This window comes from Natrix helvetica, assembly GCF_964273705.1.
Source record: "Natrix helvetica genome assembly, chromosome: 1".
NCBI lineage: Eukaryota > Metazoa > Chordata > Lepidosauria > Squamata > Natricidae > Natrix > Natrix helvetica.
Genome location: NC_138548.1, coordinates 58,800,863 through 58,826,095, shown reverse-complemented (window position 1 = coordinate 58,826,095; position 25,233 = coordinate 58,800,863). Strand labels below are relative to the sequence as shown.

General features: G+C 37.7%; 1 protein-coding gene across 1 annotated transcript in view; it reads right to left on the bottom strand.

Annotated features, from left to right (window-relative positions):
- SLC25A21 (solute carrier family 25 member 21) overlaps positions 1–25,233 on the bottom strand; it is a 293,494-nt gene that overhangs the window by 95,315 nt on the left and 172,946 nt on the right. The window contains exon 2 of the mRNA XM_081968587.1: positions 25,132–25,180. Coding sequence (XP_081824713.1) covers positions 25,132–25,180 — 49 coding nt within the window. The remainder of the gene's footprint in view (positions 1–25,131; positions 25,181–25,233) is intronic.

The following is a 25,233-nucleotide window of genomic DNA, read 5'->3' as shown; positions in this document are numbered from 1 at the left end:
TAGAGCAGTGATGGCTAACCTTTTTGTTGTTGGGTACCAAAAATGTGAGGGCACGCACGTAATAGCGTGTGTGTGCGTGCCCTTAATGCAAAGCATGACCTCACATGCGCATGCATGCACAACCCCCCATGCTCCCCCCATATGCGCCGCACTTCTCGCCGCCAAGCTGAGCTTGGTATTTTCTCCGGGGGTCTTGGAGAAGTGGGCCTGTTTTTCATCCTCCCCAGGTTCCAGAGGCTTTCCTGGAGCCTGAGGAGGGCATAAACGGCCTCCCCCAGCTCCCTGGAAGGCTGAAAATCAGCTGGCTAGTGCACGCATGTGCGCTGGAGCTGACAGCTTACGTGCCAGCAGATATAGCTATGTGTGCCACAGATTTGGCTAGAGTAAGTCCTGATGGGAGATTCCCCAGAAGATTGTAGTGAATGAGAGTTAAGTTCCTGTGGAATTCCAGATATAGACGGACAAGTAGGTACTGGTGAATCAACCAAACATTGTGGTAGTAGACAAGGACCCGAAGACAGCAGAGGTAATGGATGTAGTGGTGCCAAGTGAAAGCAATGTCAGGAAGGAGGAGTATGAGAAACTGCAGACATACCGGGGCCTGAAGGAGGAACTCAACAAGTAAAGAAAAATGTTGTCCCAGTGGTAGTGGGGCTACAGCACTTGGGGCTGTGACTCCTAAGCTGGGAAACTGGCTGCAACAGATCTCGTCCTCTGTTCAGAAGATATTCCAATAATATTCCAAACATCCATTTCTGAATCAGCAGTAATACATACAGCTTTTTGCTAATAACTGTATTAAAATATAATTTTAACAATTTTATAATAAAATTGTATGACACTGGGTTCATACATAATTTTGTTCCTTCAGATGTATTCAGTTCAGATCCATAAAATACCATATCATATCTTTTGTTTTTTTAGCATTTTGAATAATTTTATTGAAAAGCTAAAATTGATATGTCTGGCTCCAATATATACTGTCAAGCCACAAACAGCTCTATTAAAGCTCTAATAAAGTGTGTTTATAATTGTTAAAAACCTACTTTGATCCACCAGCCGTGCTCCAAAACTATAGGTTTATGTCTTTCTTTCTTTTTTTCTTTTTGGAAGAGAGACCTTTTAAATACTTGCCTTCAGAAAAGTAGAAGTTAGAAAAAGGCATATTTAAAGTGAGGAGTGGATTCTTCCTTTACTTTCCAACGGGCCTGGTGACTATTTATCTGCTCAGAGGATTGGGGTATCTTCAGATTGGGAGAATGCACTGGAAAGAAAGGGAAAGGGAAAACAAAATACTACATTGTGCAAGCAGAAATCTGCTTGTGCAACTTTACATGTAGCCTTATGAGCAATGCAGTATGTATCTATTCTGAAAAACCTTAAGACTACTGTCCCAAAAATGCAACATTTATTTAAACGTACTGAAATTAAAATTCTACTTAAGAACAATGTGCCATTTGCAAGGATGTTATCAAGTCATCCTGCAATCCTTCTCATCAACATACTACCCAAGTAATTGCAGAAATTACTACCCGTTATAATCTGAAGAATAGGAAAACATATGGAAACATGCACATTAAATGTTTACCGTAACTTCTAAATATTTATTGAAATCTGGATCTTCGTGCCCCTCCTCCTTTGCCTATTCCACCCCATCCCAGACACACACAGATACACACAGTACAAAGATTAGTTTGTGAAATCTAGTAACATTTGGCTTTTTTTTTTTACCATTAAGTTATAAACATATGAAAACAGGCTTAATTTCGAAATGGAAGCACCAGGAAACTCATAATAAGAAATGGTGCTAACTGGCACCTTAATGAAACCACATACTTTCTCTGTTGAGGGAAGCTAAGGGTGGAAGGATAATTGTTGCAAAAGGAAAGCTGCTATGTTAACTATGAGCATGAGGTGGTAAAGAAAAAATAATAATGATTTTTTTTAAAAAAAATAAAAGCTGAACTTAACTGATCTATAAAGCAATACCCAAATCATCCATTGTAACGAGTCATAACAATGATTTGTGCTCTTCCAAGTTTTTATTTTATGTCCCTCTGTTTTTCCTTAAAGACAGGAGGACAAAGACTGGAAAGTTTGAGTGATATGGATCATAGCTCCACTGCTATGTCTGGAATTTTCTTATAAATATCCTAGTGCTCTGAGGTTCACAGACCTGACTAAAACAGCAGGCACAATCTCATTTGTACGTTTATAGTTGTAAAGGGATTTGCAAGAGTTAACACAATTTTCCATAACGTTTATTTCTGTCTGCAAGAGAAAAAGAAGCGTTTCCCCTTTTGTTTCATTACCATCCAAATTGCTGTTAAATTTAAAGGGAAACAGTTTTGAGGTTGAACAAAACTGTGCAATACTTTGTGCTGGTATTTTCAAACGATAAGGCTACGTGATTTTTGTAGAAGGGAGAAATATTCTAGCCAAATCATCACACAGCCAATAATGTATGAAAGATCTATTTTGCAAAGGTAAACAGATTTACTATCTGTTTTGTGAGAGCTGATTTTTATATTAAAAAAATAAGATCAAACAAAAATATCAAGGCATTGTTCACAATATTTATTATTTCTTTTCATATTATGTTAGCTACTCTACACAACAGTTTTGTGCTTCCCTTTGTCTTTGTCAGAGTCACAAGACACTAAAAGCATTTAAAATATTGCTTGAGGATATTCATCTATTCTTCTGTCCTATTCCGTTATTCCCATCCATGTGGTTGTACCCTATTCGTGATTGCGCCCTAACTTTGGGTTTTCTAGATGTGTTGAGATTACTGTTTCTTAATTCCTAGACAGAATACCTTTCCATTCCTCCTCAGAATATTAATAACATAGGCAGAGTATTTAATATACTCTCACAGTGTCCAAAAGTTACCCTAGAATTCATGAGTTATTTATTCAGTATATTTAAAGTCATTAGTGGACAATTAAGCCAAGTCACGTTTGTAAAAAACAAACAAACTTCTGCATACTGGATAATTTTAATTAAAGTATGGATGCCCGATAACTAAATGCATTTTGCACACTTGAATATTCTATCACTTTCACATATTCTTAAGAGAAATCTTGGATTCCAACCTGTCAGAAAAGTCAGTTTAGGAAGGCTGATTCTAAATCCTGATTTTATTACCTTAGATGCTTAGATAATATGAAGTGGTCAGCTGTTATTATTAGATCAAATGCTTTTCTATGCCCGACTTCATTAAAAATAAAGCCAACTTGAATGCTGCTGTCACAGCAGTCTCAACTGGTGCCAGTTCAGTGGTTGTACCCAAGAGTTAAGGACATATTATCCAGACGAATCACTGTGTATAAACATACTGTATACAAGCAGCGTCAATCCTTATATTAGGCACAGTATACAAGCTGAGATTAAGAACTAAAATTAAATGTATCATAAGGAAACAAGAAAATGCTTTAAAAATTGTCAAAAAGGTTAAAAATAGATCATTTTATATGATTTTCATGCTGACAAAATAAAAAAAAAACCTATAGCAACAAAATTCATTAGTTTCTGATAGAAAATATACTAACCCCGTAAGTATAATCTTGCTTAGTTGATCCTTACAATTTTTCTTTACAAGTTTTTAAAAATTCAAAACATCTCTTTGTGTTGAATTTGATGAATGTAGCACATAGCATATCGAGTAGCAAACTATAGCTACCATCACTTTACACATGTACACTTTATAGTTATTTTTAATTGTGACTGATTTATGCATTGTTTTAAATTAACTGTTGTATGCCTCCCGGAATCGCTTACATGTAAAATAGGTGGCTATACAAATATGATATATAAATAAATATTTAAATGCTAAATATTATAGTTATGCTTCATTGATTCAATCACACGTTTTTCAACTTACCTTAACTAAATGCAAATCTGGCATGTTTATTGCTGTTACCCAGCACATTGGACAGGTGTGCCATAGAACAGCATAAAATTAGAGGGAAATTCTAAAATCAACAGATTTATTTTTTTAAGAATGGGTAGGCACAAGTCTTTAAGGATTAATTTTGTGCTCTAAGTTAAACTTCTCTCTCACGATAGGGCCACTGTGGCCTCAGGCAATGTGGATAATGAACCTGGCAAGGGATTAGCAAGAAAATGCTTGTGTTATTATAAAGCATGTACACTTGCCTTTTTAACCAAGTGCATACTGTATGACTAACAAAGTACTTGCTCTTTTTCTTCCACTTCTTAGTAGAATCGGAGCCTAGGAATGACCCAGAACAAACAGGGCTTGAGACAAGATCTTTGCAAAGCACCAAGAACTATTAAATGTGGTTAAAAGAGAATATGGAAAATAGACAACATTTATTTTTTTGAGATTGTATAATGAGCCACAAATATCTTAGATGCAGATGTGCTTACAATACATCAACTGATATAAGACAATATAAAGCATAAGCAGCAAGTAAAGCTGATGCACAAACCTGAGTGAGAATAAAAAATAACATCAATTATTCGTGTTATAGAAGGACCTACTGAATGCAAATGCTAAAATGAATTTGGGGTTTACTATAAAAAGGGCTTATTAAATGAGCCTTTTACAGTAAATCCCAAATTCATTTTAGCATATCAAGTGAAGTACAAAGACATAGGTAAGTACATAAATATAGAAATATTCATATGAATATTCATATTAAGGAAAGTATGAAGCAGACAATTTACAAGGTCATAATACACAAACATTGTGATGACTATTGTTAAGGAAGCTTTCTGATTACCCTTTCTGATTATTTTAAAAATCCAAGGCATTCAAAAAGCTAGACACTATTTGATTTTAAGGCTATGGCTACCTGACAGTGAACATGAGGACAAACAGGAAAATATCTTTTTGCTTGGTATCTGGTCATCTTTTACAGACTGTGCCTGGTAAAAGGCGAGGGCAAGTGACTTTCATAGTGTTATTGTCAGGTAAGCTGCATAAATATTTCCTTGAAGTTATGAGGAGTTAGCCTTGACTCCAGGAAGTCTTGACTTGATTTATCAGGCAAGCTTTTTTCTGTTTCACATCCTCTTAAGCTTAATCTGTTGGAGAATATATAGTAAGTACCGTAGGTGGAGCTGAAGCAAGCAGTGAATAGAATTTTTCATTTTCTTTCTCTAACCGTTCCTCTTTTTTGTCCCTGGCGGGACAGCTCACCACAGGCCAACTTGCCATGGGACGTCTTGTGTGACAATTCAAAAATCTTATTTAATTATTTAAAATAATCTAAAAATTATTCTAATTTTTGTCACTCAACTTTCATTTTGTCTCTCCTTAGGTATCCTTTCTTTAATGATTCTATTCCACCATTTCTTGATATTAGTGCAACTCTTGTTCTGCAGAAAGGTGTCCTGTGGATACTTGGCCATGGTGAGTTGTCCCATGGCAAGTTGGCTGTGGCATGTTGGCTATGGCAAGTTGGCCACAAAGAGTTGGCTGTGGGGAGTTGTCCTAGACCTCTCCCTGGTACCCTCTTCTCTTTCTCTCTCTTTTAAAAACAACTTCCTTGTTGCCCAATGTTGATATTATTATCTGAAAAATCGGCAAAACTCGACATATATATCAGTTAGGGACAGGCCAAAAGAGGCATCCATTGTTATAGTTCAAAACGGACTTAGTGATGTTAGAGCTGTAGGCTACCTTTGAAGTATTGGAAGGGAGATAACCCAATGGCTGGTTCTACTAATCCAGTTATCTTAGGTTGCCAAGTTGAAAAATATTGAGCTTACCCTTTCTGATTATTTTATTTCTCCATAAAGGTTGACTTTTAAAACTCCAAATTTATAGTTAAATATTGAACAAACATAAGCTAGCCTACATATTGATTCCTTAATAAACAAGTATCAGTGCAAGTTAGTACAAGTTCATGATAGACTACGTAATAAAATAGCAACAGATCCAGGTGCTTTCTGAATCATATCTCTTATTGACCAAAGCGTGCTTTAACATGCAAGACTGAGGGGGGGGAGCACAATTGTCTTTCTTTCAAATCATTTGACACAGGTTATGTGTAATGCTTTTAACAGTCTTTTCTATTGATTCACCATGAGTAAACACATTCACTTTCATTACAAATACACTTTCTATACACAAACGTCTATAAGTTTGACACAAACAAAAGAAATATTCAGTAATATTTTTAAGTGCAAATATTAATAGAATGCCAAGAAAACAGTGCTACCATATATGCATACATTCATTTTCAAAGTGTTAAGATTTTAACTAGCCAGCTTGGTTTAGTCATTAAGTTGCCAGAAATAGACAACAGAGGGTCCTGAGTTCTAGATCTGCCTTAAACACAGCTGTTGGGTGACTTTAGGCCAGTCATTTTCTCTCAGCCCTAGGAAGAAGGCAATGGCAAACCACTTTTGAAAATGTTGCCAAGGAAACAGCATGATTTGTTCATATAGTCACTGATTTGAAACCACATACACGTTCACACAAATTTGTTAATCATAATGTAGAAGCATCGTTCACATGAATTTTATTTGTTGCTTAGAAGGAAAATAGAACTCTCCTTTTATACGAAAACATGTATGGATTCTTTTTTGCATGTATGGGACTTTTTAGTCCAGTTTTGACTCCTGAAGACTGAAATTTTTTTGGCTGTATTTTCAGAAGTGGCTTACTGTTGTTTTCTTCCTAGGATGTGGAAGAATAATTGGCCCAAACTCATCCAGCTGACTTTGTACACAGCACGCAAAGTCCGATGCTTTAATTACGCTATCCGCTCTTGTGTATGGATGATTAAACTGGGATTCTGTGTAATGTTAGGAGATAACTAACTTTCAAAAGTATTCTTATTGAAAAGAGGAGTATATTAATCCCAGTATGTTTGGAAAGGCCATTCTTTATTCCTCTACAAGATATATCTTAAAAAATACTTTTGAATCATAAACAGGCAATCAGTATCATACTTCCATACCCTCAGCAGATGGCAGCCTGTGGCTGATCTTGAATGGATATGGAAATCCTTTGATAGGATCTCTCAAGCGACTAGACCGTGAGGTAAACAACAATAACAATAACAAACCTTCCTGAAAGAAAGAAAAAACAAGACATTTCTTTATTGTTGTCAACAAAGTTGCCTGTAGATGTAGGTGAAAGCTCAATATGAGCTGACCTGAATTTGCCCATTTGGGAAACCCAAATTATCTCTTTTTCTCTAACAGCTACTTTAGAGAACACAGGCATGCAGTGCTATACATCCTGATGGCAGCATCTTCCAGTTAAGAACCTGATGACAAATAAAAGTGAGTGGAAATCTTTCCTCCTTTTCCTTTCCCCTCCCTCCTGAAGAAAGAATGAGCAACTTGCTTGTAGCCAAGAGATGCCATTTTCCTCTGGCTTCCCAAAAGCTTCCCAGGTATCTGCCTACAACCTGACAACCCACAACCAACTGGGCCAAACATTTTTACTTATTATTTTGAGGGGGTTAAGATGTAAAATAGGTTCTGTACGCCCTTTAAAAATCCCATGATTATGTCTTCCAATAAGAAAGTATGGCCTTACTAACTCCAGGGGTCATCTGAAAGTTACAAAAAGAGATGCTGAAGTGTTGTGTATGGCCACAATTTGCAAATCCTACCTTAACGTTTACTTTTCTCAGCCCACGAACTTCCAATCTACTAGGATAGATATTGTAGACTAAACTTCCTTAACTGTTGCTATGTAGGCTAAGATTTAGGGGGGAGGGGGGATTGAAGTAAAAAGATTCTTCCAAAAGCCAATCTCTCCCATATTGTAAAGGAGAGCCATTTCTCATGGCACAGTTACATTCCCATTCCCCAGGCTTCCATAAACTGCTTGGAAATGCTCAAGCAGATGTCTTTATTGCTTGAAACCCTGAGAGCACCTGTTGCTCAGCACAAGCCAATGAACAGCAGAGCACCAAATCATAATTCAATCAAAGTCTAAACTGGCTGCACTACTATAAATCTCTCAACAGCAATCCTCTCCCACAATTTTCTGTGCATAAAGAAACTGTTCCGGTTGACTTCCCAAAATCTGAGCTGTGAATGCAGGAGAAATCTTCCTGAGCTTCAGTGTGTGTCTTTCCTCTGCACTTAAAATTATGTTCCAATTGTGGAGGTAACATGATATAGTGATACTTTTGTGGTTGTTCCGAACCACACACTTGGTGAAATTGGGATGAGGTGGAAACAGTGATGGAAATGAATTTATGTCCTTGACATAAATGTCCTTGTTGTGCTTAACATATACATTTCCAGGAAGTTATCCTATGTTTTTAATATACATTACATGTGATAATATATTATCAGCTCTGATTACCTAATTTGTTAATATGTCTATTGTATTGAAAGTTTAATTTGTTTTGCTTTTTTTCATTTTAGGCTTTAAATAAAGAGCAAAAGATTTTTAATGAATTAGAACAGCCTTGTGAATAAGTCCAAAAATCTATCTGGTTCAACATTTTGTTCCTGTATGGGTCTAGACAAGTTCAGTAGCATCTTCCTACTGGTGTTTTGCAGTCCCTGGTATTCAGAAGAAAACTTTTCCCTATACAAGATATAATATAGATAATTAACTAAATGCTAATGATCTTATCCTCTTTGAACTTGCCCAATCACTGATCAAACAAGCAGCAGCCACTATATTTTGGATAAAGAGATACTTCCTTTTATTTATCCTGGATTTTCCCCCTTTAATTTCATTGGATGGCCCTAAATTCTTTTAGGGAGATCTTATCAGCTTTGTACAAACCCAAACAAAATTATAATTGCATCCTGTAAAGTTTCATATACTTGAATTATGACTAGGGCTCTGTTTAGATTTTTTTCACATTCATTTTAAAAATGCTGGAACAATAGAAAATACCTCTTGATCTGCTGTGTGACACATTTTCAAGTTTACTAATAGTTTCTCAAAGCTAAACATAAATGGGTTCTTCTATCTCTGTTCATAGAACTGAGTCTCCAGATCCCTTTTGCCCTTCTTTGAACCTGTACAACATTGCCTTGTCATGTCTCTTTTCTATTCTTCATTTGGCCTTTCTTGTAGGCCAGTTTAGTCTCTCCAGTATTCAGTAAGTCTTCATGGTATACTACCTTCGGTGCATCTTCTTCATTGTCCTTCAGATTTTCTGCCAATGCCTTTATTTCTTCAACTGTCTTCTATACTTGCAACATTCCATGCCCATTGCCCATCTATTTTGCTTGAGAAGTAGAGACTTTCAAACATCTCTGTATAGATTACAGGTATGATTATTATTATTCTCTTTATTTTGAAAATGGTACTTGTAGAGAGAACCTGTTCGCTGTACAGTCTCTGCTTACTGAACAAGAATCAGGCACTCAATTATCTCACTAGCAATCAGCAGCTCTCAGAACACAGCCCTCACAGTCAGCAGATATTCAAATGATGAGTTTACTTTTCACAGCTGAGCAAACATTACGCTAGATCACCAATTTCTCTGGTCCTTCTTGTCTCTTCCTCCTTCTGAATTCTGTGGCAAACTGCAGTTCCTCTCCCTATTAGCTTGTTCAATGAAATATTTTTGGGTCAATAGCTACTGAACCCTTACCCTTGCCTGTGTGAACATGTTATAATGCCCTGCTTGTAAAAGAGATTGTTTCCATACTTCCCTGTAAGAATTAGCCAGATCGTTCCACTTTTTATGTCTGTTCTTTGTTTTTCATTTTTTAAATAATTTTTATTGAATGTTTTAATATTTAAAAACAGTAAAAAAGACATAACAAGGAAAAAAACCCACAATAAAACAAAACAAAACATGGAACATACATAACAATTTAGAGCAATTTTACAGCTTTCAATATCGGCTTTCCTACCTAGCTTATATAATTCTCCCTTCTGCATTGCCTTCCTATTACTATAGCCTTGTCCTATAATGTAACAAGCATAGTATAAACACTTATAGTAATATTCATTATTTGTATCTCCATCTATTTGTATTCTCTATTTCCTGTTTTGGCTTTTGATTTCTAGCCACTTGTACATTTTATTCCAAACATTATAAAAGTCCGATTCTTCTCTTTCTTTTAGTTCTATTGTCATTTTGTCCATTTCTGCACACTCAAGTATTTTCCTGATTGTATGTCTGTTCTTTGATTATGTTGCTCTATGAGTGAAATAGGTGGTCTCTAAATATAATGAACAAAAACAAAATCTGTAATTACATCTCCTGAGCATCCGTTCAAATTGTCTGATCAAAATGTTCTCTGAAATAAAAATATCATGTCAATAACATGGGCAGTTAATACACTTTGCCAAACTTTCTGTATTAATTTCAAAACTATTTTAGAGCCTTTTGTGAAAGCGAAGGGGTAGCTATGACCTGATATGAAAGATTGCCTTGATCACAGTTAAACCCATACCAGACTCTGACATCTCTAAAGTAGATGAATTAACTTTGAGGCTGAGGTGTCTTCCTGTCCTACAATATTCTCTCCACACCTAATCTCTGAAATGTCAAAGGGGATGCCTTGCAAATGGTCCTGTCTTCGAGGTAATTTAAAGCCTGCTGCCATGCTAAATGGAAAACACAGGGAGACCAGTCTTGTCCAAATACAGAGTCAACAGCAACTGTCAAGAGGCAAAGCTAGCTCCAGGCAATCTGATCCTTCCACACACCGTAATCTCCATTTTATTTTACTTAATGAGGCAGGAGTTAAAACAGTTGACCTGATGAAAGTCAGATGGCAGCCCTCGTGTAGCAAACCCCCTGCTGTATTCTTGTCCCTGACACCCTTTGTTACCTCCAAGCGAGCTGAGACCAGTCTATGAACCATGTAAGGAGGAGGTTTCTAGGTTAATGAAAAACTGCAACACCATTTCAGAAGCTGAGCTAAAAAGTTATGTCTTCTTAATCTACAGAAACATTCCTGAAGTTCAACTATAATAAAATTGAAGGAATGCTGTTATATTCTGACAAACAGAAGGATTGATGTATTAGCATTGCTATGATCATCACCCTTGTCGTCGTCATCATCTATTCGGTGGCATTTTATAATCCCTTAATAGCTGAAATTGAATTCTTAACAGGCTTCTTTCCAACCTGTAGGCTGAAAAAGTATCTTGCGTAATGCCACACTTTATTTTATTAGCTTTCTGTCAAGGATGTTCGGCTCCAAATCAGTTTATCCAGCACTGTATTATCATCAAATGACGAGGAGACATTTTAAGAATCACTCAGTGTTTTAATCCATTGTGGAATTAAAGGAAAATATGTTATGTTTTACACTATTTTGTTGTCATTGTTGCTCTTCATGGTTTTTTTTTAAAGTTTCCTTTTGACTGTTGCTGTTTGCTGAAATACAGTAAGAAGTATCATGCTGTTATTCAACTGCCCTCTTAACATTTTATTGCTTTTTATAGGGAAAGAAAAACAAAACAAGTAAAACACAATGGTTTAAACATGGTCACATTTGCTACTTTTTATAGTCAAATTTCTAATCACGGAAATAGATGAAAATCTGGGCAATCAACAGCACAAATCATTTTCACAAATCTAAGTCATGATACACCATGAATGGCAAATATTGATGCTTATCTGACTGTAAGAGTTGTATGCTAGCTTTAATCCTGCTAAAGCAGGGTGTTAAAACTTGCAGGCTGGATGCGTCACATGCTGGCCACACCATTTTAGTGAAGAGGAAAAAAGTTGTGATACATCACGTGACAACAATGTGATGCCCATAGCTTGACACCCCTGTTTTAAAGCCTTTGTTTGAGTGAAATCAGTATTTTTATACCGGGAAATTATGCTGCTAATACAGTCAGTTTGTAAAGAACTTAATTCAAAGGTATGCTTGGGATCTGAATGTATTTTTATATAATGTTTGCTTTTGTAAGGATTAGGTAAAAAATAAGACCAGTTCTGTAGTAATACAGGTAGTTCTCGACTTACAACAGTGCAAATTTATAACAGCACCGAAATAGTGACTTATGACCATTTTTCATATTTATGACTGTTGTGGCATCCCCATGGCCACATGATAAAAATTCAGATGCTTTGCAACTGATTTATGACAGTTGCAGTGTCCTGGGGTCATGTGATCACTTTTTTGTGACTTCTGGCAAGGAATGTTAATGGGGAAACCAGATTCATTTAACAACCATGTTACTAACTTACCATATTTTTCGGAGTATAAGATGCACCGGAGTATAAGCCACACCAAGATTTTGAAGAGGTAAATATAAAAAAAAAAGTTTTTGCACTCTCCCAAACGCTCTGCATGTCTCATTTTTTTGTGAAAAATGGGGCATGCAGAGAATTTGAGATGCCTGCAAAATGCTCCTGGGGGCTGGGGGGAAATGAGCAAAAAGCGACCCATTTTTCACAAAAATGGGCCCATCTTTTGCCAAAAGAAAGGGCATGCATAGCCTTTAGGAGGCTTGTAGAGTGCTTCTGGGGGCTGGGGAACAAAAAGAGCAAAAAATGGCTTGTTTTTGACTCATTTTTGCCCTCCCCAGCCCCCAAGAGCACTTCCAGACCTTCCAGACCCTCTGCATGTCCATTTTTGTGAAGGGGCAGAGTTTAGGGAGGCTGTATTCAGTGTATAAGACACACCCAGATTTTCAACCTCTTTACAACAGTGGCAAGAAAAGTCATAAAATGGGGCAAAGGGTGCTTGAATACAAGCAATCCTTTCCTATTTCTTACTCTTATTATTCAAGATCCCTTACCATCAAACTTTCATAAGAAGATGTGACTGCCCTGATTTTGCATATCATCAGTATAAAGTAATTCTTTAGATTTTAGAAGGAGAGAGAGGGAGGTACCCAGAGCAAACGAATAATGAATGATTTATGTTGCTGGTCATTCTGAGATCTTTTGAGCTGTCCAGAGAGCTGTCAGATATTATAACTCAATTATCAATCCAGAACTTGCTTTCTAAACAGCATATTAATGGTGTGTCGTATTTCAATTCATTTTAATACACTGTCTTGCGGTCCCTTAAACTGTACAGTTCTTGCTCAACATTCCTAAATGTTATCTCTTTGAGCAATTTTCAGTGTTCTGACCACACTTTGCAGAAGTACTCTATTGATATCATTGGGAAGCTATTTATTTTCTAAGATGTGGCTTGTTCCTCTTCCTATTCTGGAAAGCAGTATTGAAAAAAAACCCTCTTTCTCCCCCCCACTTACAGGTTTTTTTTTTTTAAAAAAACCCTATTCTTTAATCCTTCTTTTCTTGTCCTGTCTTAGCTGATGGGGAAAAATGACACGGGTATGCAACATTGTCTCTAAGAGCTTTTAAAATACATAGTTTGCTTCTCTGTCTGATTTGACATGGATATAGTAATAGGTTATTAAAGGGTGGCTTATATGGTGGCCTAGAGGTGGAGTTCTCGCCTCACAACCGGGAGGCTGGCTGTGAGTTTGATCCTAGGTAGAGGCAGATATTTCTCTCTCTGGGCACACTGAGAATATAGCTGCTGAGCCAAACTCCGCATTGGCAACAGTAAGGGCATCTGGCCATTAAAACACTCTGCTAGCTCCATTCAGTTGCCCAGACTTCACCCCACAAGGGATTATGCGGTCGTTAAAAGATGATAATGATGGGACTTCCGGTTCCGGCGGCTGATGGTGACAGGCAAGCCTTGCTCGCCCCGCGCTTCCCCGATGGGCTCCCCACTCCTTGGGGGGCACAGGACGCCCCGTAGAGGCTCCTGCCGGAGGGGTGGCACCACAGGGGAGCATGATGGGGAGACGCTCCAGCGTCTTCGCTGTGAGGCTGTGCAGAGCATAAGCGAACAGAAGGACGCGGCTGCGGTGTGGTGAGGCGAAAACTCCCTTCCATTCCCTTTACCAAGTTGGAGAAACTGTCAGCAGTTTAAATTTCTTCCTTTCGGCTTGACTTGGAGAGGCGCGGCTGGAGGGAGGGGGATTTCCCCCCCTCGGACAGGCGGCTTGAAACAATTTTGCTCGCAGCCCCAGGGGAAGGAGGAGGGGGAGAGCCAACCAATGATGTCACGCCCTTACTAAAAGTGATTTTTCGGATTTAACTCCACAATATAATGATGATCTGGAAACTTTGGGAACCTTGAAAACTTTATTATACCTCTAAACCCGAAGCTGGCAGGGCAAGATGGCACACTTCCGTTGTCTTCATGAACTGTGAAACCTGACTCCACCTTTAAAACTTCAGGCTTCCGGTCTTTGTCTCCGTGCTACTCAGACAAATCTCTTGTTGATTGCTACCTTTTGAACTCCCTGGAGTGAAAAACTTTACTCTATTGCCAGGGTGATTAGAAAAATCCTCTACTGCCTGGACCTTCTGTCTCCTGGACTCTCCTGGCTGTTCTACCTCTCTGACTGATCACTCCCTGTACTGACTGAACTCTCTATTCCACAAACAATGTCTCCTAAAAAACCACCCCCTGGAAAGGCTGGCTTTGCTGCCTCTGCCCCGACATCTGCAACATCTAGTCCTAGTACACAATCAAAGATAACAGCTTTGATGCAACCTAAAACTACAGAGACGGAGTTTCAACAAATGTTTCAGCAACTTTTACAGGGACAAGAGGAAATAAAAAAACAACTAAAGGAGATGAAAGAAGAAATCAAAGAGAACCAGGCCCAAATTAACAAAAACTCACAGAGACTGGATCTTTTGGAGGGGGGGACGGCTGAGATGTGGGAGCGGATGGAGGGGGTGCAGAAGGGGAACAAAGAACTTGATACCCAACAGATGAAAATAGAATTTGAGAGAATGTCCTTTTACCTTAGATTTCAAAATGTGTTGGAGGCAGATGATGAAAATATAAGGGACATTATGACAAGTATTTTGGCTGAATACATCCAGAAAGAGAAACAACAGATGGGGTGGGAAATAGATTTGGTTTATAGAGTGAACTCAGCTTATGCTAGAACACATAATGTACCCAGGGAGGTACACATTAAATTTCTCAGAAAAAGCACAAGAGATGAAATTCTGAGTGCACAAAGGGGGCAAGCTTTGACATACCAAGACAGGGAAATAACCATTCTGAAACAGATCCCCAAGAAAGTGAGGGAAAAAAGAAAAAGCTATTCGCAATTAGCGAATAAATTATACCAGAAGGAGGTGTGGTTCAGATGGCTGATGCGTGAAGGTATACTAATATTCTGGGAGGAGACAAGAGTTAGAATTAATACACCCATAGAGGCGCAGGCCTTTATGGAAAAAAATAAAGCACTCCTAGAAAAACCAGATGATCCTACAACAGACATGCAGGACACGGGAGGGGCCGGAGCTCTGTCGGCGGGGGGAAATGGGGCAATACCGAGAAAGCTCAGATCACAAAAATGAACAAGAAAATCTACCTGACATAAACTGATAGAAATTATTAACTGAATTCATATGCTGACTATATGTTACTACTTATTAATGAATTTTGTGTAAATGAATACTACGAGTATGGAGGGAGGGGGCACCTACCGCACATCGCAACTGCCAAAATTTGTAACCTTTCCATTACCTTTTTCCCTGTAAATTTTCAAAAAACCAATAAAACTTTGTTTAAAAAAAAAAGATGATAATGATGGTAATAGGTTTTTAAAGTAAATATGTATACTTTCAGGATTGAGGTGAACCTATTATAAACACATACACAAAAGTGCCATTTATTCTGTATTCAGTACAATTACATCCCCAAATAAAGAAAATCAAGATATCTACAACATATCTGCAACAACCATTATGTAGGACAAACCAGCAGAAGACCAACAGAATGCATCCATGAACACCGACGGACAGTCAGAAGACATGATGAAAATTCTTTAATTTCACAACATATAGACCAGTGGTTCTCAACCTTCCCAATGCCGCGACCCTTTAATACAGTTCCTCATGTTGTGGTGACCCACAACCATAAAATTGGTGTCTCAGTTCCTAAGAAAATATGTGTTTTCTGATAGTCTTAGGCGACGCCTGTGAAAGGGTCATTTGACCCCCAAAGAGGTCCCGACCCACAGGCTGAGAACCACTGATATAGACAGATTTAACCATAGTTTCAATTGAGAAAATGTGACAATGCTAGACCAGGCCAAATCCAAAAATGCCAGGAATTTTCTAGAAGCCTGGTACTCTGACAAATCAGCTATCAATAGACATTAAAAACATCTATGGACTATGCAAAAGAGACAATCAACCAGCTCAAAAGAGAACAAATAAGAGTCCAGTACCTCTCCACCAGGAATCAGCAACATAACATAACATAACTCCAAGGTTAACTTCAGACCAATAATCAAGTAAACAATACCCCCAAATCAAGAAACTGCCAAAGAGCCATCAGTAAACAGCCCAACCAAAGAAACTCTAAGACTACCCCCACTCACACAGACAAGCAAGTCACCAGAATATAAACTGACAGCAAACAGCATTCCTTACTAACACTGATGATGTTATCTAGTTAGGTTATGAAACATCTGCAAGAAAATAACCAATCTCAGAGAGCACCAAGGATCCAGTGGTGGGTTCCGGTACGGTTGGAATGGACCTGGCGGTGTCCTCATGGACATGCACAGCATACGCATGTGTCTTAGCACCTCCGTGAGCCTCTGCGATGCTCCAGCTGCTCAGCAGAGTTTCGCACAGGTGCTGTATGCGCCGTGCACATGCACGGAAGCCCCAAAGACTTAAAAGACCGGTAAGGAGTTTGTGCTGGCTGGTGGGCCCTCCGAAGCACCGTACCGGAACAGTATCCAGTGCTCTGGGCAGGCTCCGGTATACCCGTACCGGGGCGTACTGCCTGCAACCCACCACTGCAAGGACCCCTCATTTCAACCTTGAGATACAAATATTGTACTTTATTGAAACCAACATATAGATAAAATGCACACTATGCATCAGAGGTGGGTTCCTGTACCAGTTGGTATCAGTTCGCTTCATGCATGTTTTGCTTCATTAAGTACTTCATACTTCATTAAGTGTATTAAGTACATTAAGTGCTTCATTAAGTACTTCATGCTTCATTAAGTATGATAGTTGGTTTTTGGGGTCTCTGTGACTCTATGAGGTTCCTGCTTGTTGCAGGGGACAATTTGTGTGAAGTCAGCTGCTTCTACATTGTAAGTCAGTTGTGCAGCCATGCCCACCTGGTCACATGACCACCAAGCCATGCCAGCGGGGTCACATGACCACCAAGCCACACCCACAGAACCAGTAGGGAAAATATTTGAATTTTACCACTGTTATAACTCAAATGTGAAAACAAGTACACGTGGAATTAAATACACAGAATATAATAATGATTAAGTCTTTTCAGATAAAAAGAAAGTCTTGCTTGTGTATAACCGAAAGCATTTCTAGCACTTCCATATTACCTCAGGAAAAAACTCAAATTGTAAATCAACATGAAACAGTAAAGAAAACGCATGACTTTCTAATATCGTGTCATTTGTCAAAATAATAATAAAAATGAATGCAGAAAGTTATTTTGGTAAGGGTATGAATTTGGGGGGGAGCTGTTCTAAGCAACCAGATATTTTATTCTGTTTTATACTTTTAAAAGCATAATACAATTTGTAGATTTGTACACAGTCTTTCAAGAAATGAGAAAGGGGAAAGGCATTTTTTGGAAGTTTGGTTATTTATACATTTATGTGGATATGTGCAATTCCTTTTCATCAAAAGAATTTCCAAGCAATGAAAATAAATATAACCAAAAATGGGCATGCAAACACAAAATGTAATACAAACAAATGTTATTCTGGTGGTTGTTGGAGCATTGCTCTGCAAAGCCAGTTTGGAGAACTATTCACTAGAAGAATGACTACGTTTGATCAGGAATTCATGTCATTGTTCTCCAAACTGGCTTTGTTTGATATTAATAATAGCATCATCTAACATGGCTATGTGATTCAAAATGTGTGATTCCTAGGAAAAAAGAAAGTACAGAAAACATGGTGGGGAATTTCTCTAACAACACATTACAATTCTAATATTAATTGTATTCAATATAGTAATTTTATTAGTACTAAATCTCCAGTATTTTAAAGTACAACACTACGCTAAACAATCACACAGTTTTGCCAACCTGGCTCACCTTTTCAAATCTGGTATGTCTCAAATGTGTTCAAATTTTGAATGTTCTGGTTCCAAAACACTTGGAACAAAGAAAGTTGAGAAAACTATTTTTCATGCCTTTTACCAGCTTCAGGAACTACCCTTTTATAATGAGCAACAATTAAAACATTGTAACTGCTTCTTTGCATCCTCTTGAGAAATGAACAATAAAATAAGACTCCTATTTTTCCAAAGACACATTGAAATATATAATATAATCCATAAACTGCTCAATAAGAGGATTCTTGTTTCTTAAAAAATCCCTCTAGACTTAGAATAAACACTGCTACATCTGCTAACAAAAACACACTGAAAGCACAAAATGCAAGATATTATCTGAGTTTTATTCATTTACAGGATGGATTTGGCAACCTAAAGCATAATGTTGTTGTTTTAGAGCTTTATTTAAATATAATATCAATGGTCAGCTTGTTTGGGAACAATTGATGATATGGCTATGCAGTACTTTAACCATTTGCATTTCTCTCTTTTGTATCTGCAATTTCTAGTTGTCAGTGAATTGAAACACACACACACACGCCTGAGAAACTTCACAGACTCACATATCCAAAAGAGACTGCACTCATAAATTACCTAATGTTAGCTCAGTGACATGAAAAATAGTTAAATATAGGGGACCTGATATTATCTTTAAAACAAAGTGGTTATTTAATGCACACATGGTCCATCACTGGTTAGAAATCAGGCATAACAGTGGTCTAACTCTGAATTTTCATCTGTGGGTAAGAAACTAGGCATGACCACAATCTACCCTGATTGTGATTTAATGTCTCATGCCACCAACAAATCATTAACATCTGTTAATAACCCACCCACCCACTCTGTTGAAATGTTTTGAAATATCTTATGTGCACCATGGATGTCTCCAGAGTCATCCCATTTAAACTTTCCCAGTTGCTCGATTAAATATCCCTTTTTAAAATGTACACATGAAAAAAAGAACCCCCCCCCCTTTTTTTTTGTATTCATGCTGTGGCTTTCCTTCTCTAGTTCCAACATCTGCTTTCTCCTCAAAATCCATTTTAAGCATATGCTTTTCTTGCAAACGTAATCCACTGTACTTTCGACTATATCTTCTGATTCCAAATATATATTTATGATTTTGTAATATGCAAAGCATTTAACTGTGTCATATGAACATTGTATTAGATTTTATCCCTGCTAGCAAACCCATTTCTACTACTTTTCTTATCTCAGACATTTGCTTGGAAGAAAGATATCTGGAAATGCAGAACAGGAGAAAAAAACATTTAAAAATTCTTTGGATAGGATGAGATGCTCATATAACAAGGTCTGAATTCCTGTTAGGGAGGAATAAACACATTTTAATAGCAAAGTAATAGTTTAACTTGTGCTCCATATAGTAATTGATTTCACATCTTATTTAACAGGTAGAATCGTAAATTAGACCTTGATATGTTTTAGGTTAGGCCAAGGAAATTCTTGTTCTATGTAGCAGATACTGTAATTCTAAAATAATTCTTGTCCTGTGTAACAATTATCTAAACTTGGGTGACTAAGGCAAATAAGATGTTGAAGAGTGATAATAGTACCAACAATAACAGCAAAAAAAAAGGAAGTCTACAACGTTTATTCATGGAGGCATACCTCTATAAATATTAGGAAAACTGCCCGCAAAACATTGCAAAGAGACAGATAAATATCAACAGGCTAAAAGACACTGATAGGTAGGAAAATGATAGATTTTCGGGAGACAACAGTAGACATGGCTAAGAATTTGTACAAAGAAAGATCAAACTGGATTTCGTACAAACAAAAATTAATAATTGCAATATCTTTTACCTGGTCTCTGAACACAATGCTCAGTCTACTTATCTGATTAAATATAAGGACACAGACAATAGTATTTTATTCAGAAGGGAAAAGAAAGAGGCTCATGCCTCTTTTGCAATCTCATAGCCACAGGATCCCATTCCAAAGAGCACCTCATTCCCATAACCAAGTTTTTTGTAGAATAAGCTTACATGTAGGGGTAGGGCAGTAATATACCAGAAAGCTTCCCACCCAGGGGTTGGCTGCTATGGGTTTGTCCAGGTTCGCCATAGTTATGGCCAGTTCGGAGAACCTCCAAATCCCACCTCTGGCTGGCCCCTCCCATCCCACCCCGCCACTCCCAGGAATCTCCAAGCGGCCCGTTTTGGATGCAAGGTAAGTGCAGGGCCCGCGTGGAGGCTTGGGGAGGGGGAAAAAGGCCTCCCAGAAGTTCCAGAAGGCCAGAAATGGGCCCATTTCCAACCTCTGAAGGGCCTCCAAAGGCGGGAGAAAGCTAAAACACACACACACCCCACCATGGTGCAGGAGGCCAACTAGGCCACACCTACCACAGCCATGCCCACCCAGCAACCGGACAGAGAACCCGTTGCTGAAATGTTTGAAGCCTACCCCTGTTCCCACCCCTTATATATGAAGGCTACCCGCAGGTGAATTCCTCCCCCACCCCCCATCAAATATATAACTGAAAATGCAATCTGGTGCCTTATTATTAAAGACAATATTTTAAAAAGTATCTTAAGAAACAACTTTCCATAATAAAGCCTGCAACTATCCTATCTGGCATGAGAATAGTGTTAATCAGCTGCAGCTTTTTCCAGGGCAAGCAAATGTATTTCACATTTGAAGCAACTTTCTTTTCTGCCTTAGCCACAGAGAACTGATACATGAACAATCAACATGCGCTATGCCAATATGATATTTTTTTCAATAGGGAGGTAATACTGCAAGTGTGTAGGAGGAAAGGAATCCTTTATGTTGCTAATAAATTATTTAGAGCACCCCATTTGCTACTGGACATATCAGTTTAAATCTGGAGTGGGGAACTCTGTCTCCTTTATGACCTGTAAACTTCAACTCCCAGAATTCCTGAGGTAGCATGGCAACCACAGATTGCATGGCCTCTGTAGATGGTATGCAATAAACAATGAACAAACAAACAAATAACATGTACAAAAAGTCAATAGAAAAAATTGTGAAGTCAAATATATCAACCCAGGACCCCAGACAGTAAGCAGGATTTTCAAATTGAATATTTCAGAATAGATTTCAGCAGTGCTTATTCAAATACAAATGGAAAAAATTAATAAAATAAAAGGAAAAGACACTTTAAAAAACAAAAGCTGGAAAGATATCGGAAACATATGCAGGAAACGGAGCAGTTGTAATAAGTCCAAACGATCAGAAATTAGTCACAAACATTAATTGGAAAAGAATAGCTAATAAGAGAAATGTGAAATGCTTTTTTTCACTAGAAATGGCCCTTACCATGGAATTTCATGCTTGCATTTCATACAATCAAAGAAATGTTTGATGTAAAGTATTGCTTTAACTAATAGGCAATAGCAAGTTGTGTGATCCAATGTGAGACATCAACATCTCTCCTGAATTGAGGAATGTTTGCTGCATCTATGTGATGTGGTTGGAGTACACTGAAAAGGATACTGTACCTTCTGGTTGATGTTATTCAATGATTATGTCTTTGCACACTCTAATTTTTAATCCTTATGACACCTTTCAACTCAAAACATTTCTCATCTGTAGTATGTGTCAAGCTACTCAGAGAACAAAATCATGTGACATTCTTCCTGGAAACATCTACTTCTATTTCTTATTTCTAATTCAGATTGGAGGGCTGAATGTATCACGGCTCTCTTATATTTAAAAAGCAAAGCCCATGTCCTTAAATAAATGTAAAGATAAAAGGTTGCCTGGTGGGAATCAGTGGTAGCCATTAAGTAGGCAAGTCAAAACTACCTCAGTTCAAGGCCACCAAGCTCTGTGCCATGTAGCCATTAATTCAAAACAGCAGAACAAAGTCTAAAGTTGAAAACTTTAGAACTCTGAAAAAATTCTGACATCAATTTTGGGAAAGGCTTCATTCTTGATTGTAAAAATGATTTTATTCTCACTGAGCTGCACTGTGAGTTTTCTGCCAAGTCAAGACAAGAACTGAACTTGCAGGAGAAATATCAGGAGATCAATGATTTAATGCTAAGCTCAGATATGATAGCTGACAACATTTGCCTTCTATCTGATCATTGGTCTGTCTAACTCAGTTTTGTTTACTGTGTCATCATTGGCCTGCCACTTTCTCTCCAAGAATCTTTTCCATCATTCTTCAAATGGAGTCTGAATTTGGAACCATTTGGTATAAACCAAACACTAAGCTAGAGCCCAAATATTGACCTATCTGATTGAAGATTTGGAAATCTTGGATTCTGTCTTCCTGACACTCCTCTTTCACATGTGCAGGAATAAAAGATAGAGCTGGGGAACTATTCTGATTGCTGCTATATCCTTCATTTCCAGGACATAATTCTAGGAATACTCAGAACTGTAAACTGATTAAAATAGAACATTCCCAAACAAGGATGGACAGAACCGTATCATGTTTTTTCACTACTTTTCTTCATTAATCTGCATTGGAGACTAAAACATATGAAGAACGGTTGCAGGAACTGGGTATGTTTAGCTTAAGAGAAAGAAGGACTAGGGGAGACATGATAGCATTATTCCAATATCTCAGGGGTTGCCACAAAGAAGAGGGAGTCAAACTATTCTCCAAAGCACCTGAGGGTAGAACAAGAAGCAATGGGTGGAAACTAATCAAGGAGAGAAGCAACTTAGAACTGATGAGAAACTTCCTGACAGTTAGAACAATTAATCAGTGGAACAGCTTGCCTCCAGAAGTTGTGAATGCCCCAACACTGGAAGTCTTTAAGAAGATGTTGGATAGCTATTTGTCTGAAACGGTATAGGGTTTCCTGCCTAGGCAGGGGGTTGGACTAGAAGACCTCCAAGGTCCCTTCCAACTCTACTATTGTATTGTATTGTATTATTGCATGTTAAAATCTACACGTGAGCAAATATATTTTAAAAATTCATACTTCTAAATTTACATTCTTACACAGTGCTAAATAAAACGCTTTCAGAACACTAAATGTATTTTTTCGATGAAGGAGAAACTTCTAATTTTGTACTTAGCATAGATCTTTCAATGCATCACAATATTTTGAAAAATGATCAAGATAGCTACCAGTATTTTTCTCATTCTTCTGGAAAAAAAGAGAATCAACTCGGCTCACAAGCACTGTTGTCAAATATATGCTACTCTTGTTTCTTCCATATTTGTTGACAGCAATGCTGCTATGTGAGCCTTCCCATCTCTTCTACAAATCCTGGACCTCCTTTTGCTGTAAACAGATTTTCTTAATTACAGTTGACTCTGCCTTTGCCCAACAAATGGGTCAAATTAAATGTCAGTGATGCAATTTTGAGATGCATTGCACAAAGTAACAGATAATTAAATTGGTAACTCTATATGACAAATAGAAATGCCTAATTATGGACAAGAAAGATTTGTTCAAAAGTTATGATTTTTTTTCTTTAGTTATATATCAATATATTTATATATATCAATCAATCCTCACAAATTCTGCATTTTTGGTTTCAGATAAAGCTCATGGAAATTTCCTGTACTTTTCCTCTTCGGGAAACTTCATGACACTTAACTGCACAAATAGTTCTAGACACAGTCACAGTGAAGTGACTGGCTGAATTACGTCCAAAGAGATGTGCCATATATATTTATTTTGTACTCTTTTAATTTTACAAATGTAATTTAGCAGTCACTTCTTGATATGGATGGCTATAGAAATCAAATAAATAAATAACCAACCAGGATATGCATTGTTTACTTTGGACTTAGCACAAAATTGAACCAAGCTAATATACTTTGTTAAACGTATAGCAATAGCACTTGCATTTATATACTGCTTCATATGCTTTACAGAACTTTCTAAGTGGTTATGAGTCAACTGATCTCAGAAGGATTGAAGGCTAAGCCGTTCAGAATTAAACTCCTGGCAGTAGCAGAGTTAGCCTGCAATGCTGCATTCTAACCGGAGCGCCACTGTGGCTCTTATAAAATGTTAAAACAACTTACAGCTTGCTGCAAATAGGGAACCATGCAAACATGCAAAGATATAGTGGGTTAAATTTCTCCAAATTTCTAATTTCAAATACCCCGAATTTGTGATAGCCCTGTGGGATAGGAGCTAAAGGACTGAACTAGCACTAGGGAGGTCCAGGTTCAAGTCTACCCTCAGTCACAGAAGCTTTCTGTCCCTCAGTTAACTACACTAAGCACTATATAAGTTGCCTTGAGCTTGCAAAGTAAAGTATGATGTAAGTCTAACAATAAACTAAATAAATAAATAAATCAAAATCTGAACATATTGTAACTTTGATTTTGCAAAAGGCAGAAATAAAATCCCCCCCAGCTTTTCCAAAATGAGTCAGGTGCAATGTTCTTATGCTACCTGACTGGATGCGATTTTTTAAGAAACAGAATCTGGAACATTTATATTTTGAGGATGATGATAGTGATGATGATGATAATACCATGATAACCACAACGCTATCACTAAACATGTTAGTATTTTTACAAGCCATTGAACAAGTCATACTTGCTATCCATTCATCTTTGAACTTGCCTGAAGGTGGCTACCATGAAACTACCCAACTCCCATGTGGAAACAGAGATTGAAAGAATACTTTGGGATGACTTTTTAGAACATGACTGGCTGGGTCAGGCCACATCTGAGATCAATATTATTTTATTTCTAAAGCAGTATGTCCTTTCCAGCTTCAAGTCAAAACAATACCTCAGATGATATATACAATGCAGAGGAACATATACCTCGGATGATATATACAATGCAGAGGAACACACACACACACACACACACACACACACCTTTCTATGGGACCCCTCCTCCTTTTTTTTTCTTAACAAAAAGGATCTCAGGCTGTCACATGAAGAGTGCATTTTATAAAGAGGTATTTAGCACCTTCAGATGACCTCCAAGCAGAAATGCATCATGCCATTTAAATTCTGCCTGTCAAGCACTATGAAAAAGATTAAGTAAATATAAATGCCATTAAAGGGAGAAGTTATCTTAGTTGGACAAGTTTGAGCGTTTTGAATTCTGACAGCTTCCAATTTGGATGCCTTCCAATGTCAATAAAACTTGTTCAAGCAGAACCTTACCTGGTTTTCACCACATCGAGGGGATGCATCAGGCAAATTTCTACAAGACCTGTAAGATGATAGAAGAGAGAAGCCTGGTAAATATACTTGATCTCTACAACT